This window comes from Aphis gossypii, chromosome X (genome assembly GCF_020184175.1).
Source record: "Aphis gossypii isolate Hap1 chromosome X, ASM2018417v2, whole genome shotgun sequence".
NCBI lineage: Eukaryota > Metazoa > Arthropoda > Insecta > Hemiptera > Aphididae > Aphis > Aphis gossypii.
The window spans coordinates 53,437,214-53,440,369 of NC_065533.1; the positions used below are offsets into that span (position 1 = coordinate 53,437,214).

Here is a 3,156-nt window from a genome sequence, read left to right on the forward strand (position 1 = left end):
AGCTAACTCTGAAGGGCAACTTATAAACATGTTAAACAGGAAGAAATCATTTTAGAAATAATATGTATTAGCCAAAATTAAATGACGAGCTTCAAAAATGTCAAGAAGCCTAAAAATATTTTGTAAACCTTTTTCTTTTTTTAACACGATTAAACACATGAAGTGAAATAAAATTTCAGAAAAGTCATAAAATCTTGCTAAATTTATATAACTAATTTAAATGATGATGATTGTAATCATAACCTAATCTAATTTTTAAAACCAAAGTTAACCACAACTATAAATAACAATACAACAATATGATCACAAATGATAAAAAAAAAATCAATATTTTTCAATAGAAGTTCAATTTTAAAGTATTCTTGTATACAATGTACACAACTAATAAAATACATTTAAAGAGGCAAAAGGAATGAATTATTTAGAAGCCATAAATGAATAATACTTATGCGTAATCGCAATAATTTTATTGTACATTAATTAAATCGATTTTACAATTAATTATATTAATAGTCTTATATTAAACTGAATAATAAGTTGAAATATAAAAAAAAAAAAATGCATAATAATAAAAACATTAGTAAGGTTTGAAAATTTAAAATTTAATATTACTGAAAATGAAAAAAAAAATAAAAATAAAAATATTATTAATAGGCAGAATTAAACATTCTTATTTTTTTTTTTTTTACAATACACAGTTTAATTTTTGGTAATGTTAGTTGTTGTTGTATTTGTAACTGAACCATTTCCACCATTACCATCATATTTTAAGGTAAGGCATGTCGTCGATACCTTTTTGAGTAAAAACAAAAAAAAAAAAAATTATTATTTAGTTAAGCTGTTTTTATGTCATTATAATATAGGTACAATTTATAATAGGTACATAATTAAATTATAAAAGTGATGAGACTTTGAGACTAACCTTTCTTAATCTAGGTTCGAAATTTTTGCTATTGAAGGATAACAACACGGCCCCAGGGTTGGAATCAGAAAACAACATATCTCGTGGTGGGTAAAGAACGTCAATCAATCCTTTGCACGTTTTGTTCGGGCTAATCGCAAACCGGAAATGAGTGCGGTTTCCATTGATTGTCTCGTACAACTGTAATGAATGAGAAACAAAATTAACAAACTGTTATATAAACAAGTTCAGATGAGAGGAAATTATGTTTTATGGTCAAATCAAAATTATATCAAGTTATCATTCGTACGTTTTGAGTATATAAATAAATAAATAATTTGTTAAAAAAAAAAAAAAACTAAATTAATAATGAGATTTAACACTCACTGGCCATAGCATACACTTACACTATGATAAAAAAAACACTTTTGTTTCCATAAAAAATATTATATGAATATATAATGAATATACTATCCCAATTTAAAAATAGGTTATACTTAATGAATTAAATAATTCAAAATACTTAATTATTTACATTATACTATTTTTATTTGTAAATATATTATTTTTTTGACAAAATATACCTCTATTATTAATAAAAAATAAAATATATTTAAATCAATAATAAAGATATGAAAACGGAATGATTGGTTATGATTAAATAACAAATTTAAGTACAATATACTTACTGCACATTTGTAATCCGGTGTACCAGTTTTGTTATAATCGTCTGCGTACAGTCTTAAGTACATCAGTCCTTCGATTGTGTCTTTATTCAAGACGAGATCTTTTGTTAAACAGTTATAACGAAAATACTCCAAATCTAAATAATGTGCACGTTGGGACAAAACAAATTGTAAGAGTTTAGTAAATATGGAATGGTGTGAATTGTATTTATTTCCTATTCAAATGGAGTTACAGCCGTCAACAATTATTAGAGGTAATTTGTGGTAGATATGATATTATGATTATATAATACCTAAACTATTGATTGTCTTTAAGTTTGAAGAGAAATAAATCTGGTTTAAAAATTAATTAAACTAACGAAGCATATTCATTAAAATTTGAATCTTACAATCATTATAAAACAAAATTCATATAAAGTAAAAAGATATAAATATTTTCAAATTGTTTTAATTATTATTTTTTAAATTTAACATAATATATTTTGTAGTTTATAGTTTTCAATAGGTACTGTTATAGATATTTTATTTGTTGCTCTTTGACAAAATACATATGTATTTTTTTATGTTTACTTAATGATAATTGTAATCGTGTACTAATTATCTCTATACCTATTCTTTGACCATTGGACGTTAATACACATTTTATCTGTGTGATTATTATAATTACTATTATTTTTTTGTAATTAGTCAGATTTATAAAAAGTAACGCCATCAAGTATGATATTAAATGTTTTAGCTGAACCTGAAGTACTGGCTTATATACCTACTATATTTTACGGACAGTGTATATTATTAAAATTAAAATTTATTATACGCACTCGGATTGTAGCAATCTTGCCCCTTTTCTTCTTTACTGCCAAACCACATCAGATATGATTGCTGTATCAATATGCTCGATGAATATGTTATGTATGCACAACCAGCAATTAACGCCGAAACCGAATTTAATACTGTTACTTCATATTCTGCGGCCCTCAGTGACGGGCATCGAAACAATAATTCTCGGGGGCTGTAATACCTAGTAAATAATGGTTATTTGTTGGTTTGAATTTCATAATAAAATTGGTTGATATAAGTATATAACAGTGGTATATACAATGGATGGCGTCATGTCCTATCTTGCTTAGATGAGCGATTTGAAACACACTATATGAGGAAGAGTCTCGCATTGAGATGTGCGATCTACGCACACGCATGTATACTCGTCGTGTACATATCGCGGTCATCACTCGTGATTTCCCAGGTAGTTTTTGAATAAACATGCGACAAGTATACATCCGCACATGCAGATCGCACATTTCAATGCAAGACTCGTTGCTAATATGTGCTTTAAAATATCGGGACATGGCTCCGTCCATTGTATATGATCTAAGGTTATAAGCGATATTATTTCACTGTAAAACCGTGTAAGTACTACAGATAATATTATGGTATTATTCCAAAACGCAAAAATAAAATTACACATTAATTTATGCCACGCCCTTTGTTATCGTGAAATAATTATAAAATTATATTCTAACAAAGAACGAAATGATAAAATAAATATTATATGTACTTACTTGTTGCCGT

The 3,156-nt window shown here is 26.4% G+C and overlaps 1 protein-coding gene across 1 annotated transcript; it reads right to left on the reverse strand.

Moving 5' to 3' along the window:
- Positions 1-699: 699 nt before the first annotated feature.
- On the reverse strand, positions 700-2,945 carry LOC126552523 (uncharacterized). The gene is made up of 5 exons (XM_050207238.1): positions 2,884-2,945; positions 2,406-2,605; positions 1,591-1,724; positions 923-1,102; positions 700-792 (listed from the first exon to the last, which is right to left on the reverse strand). The coding sequence occupies exons 1-5, from the start codon at positions 2,943-2,945 to the stop codon at positions 700-702; spliced, it is 669 nt and encodes a 222-aa protein (XP_050063195.1).
- Positions 2,946-3,156: the final 211 nt, after the last annotated feature.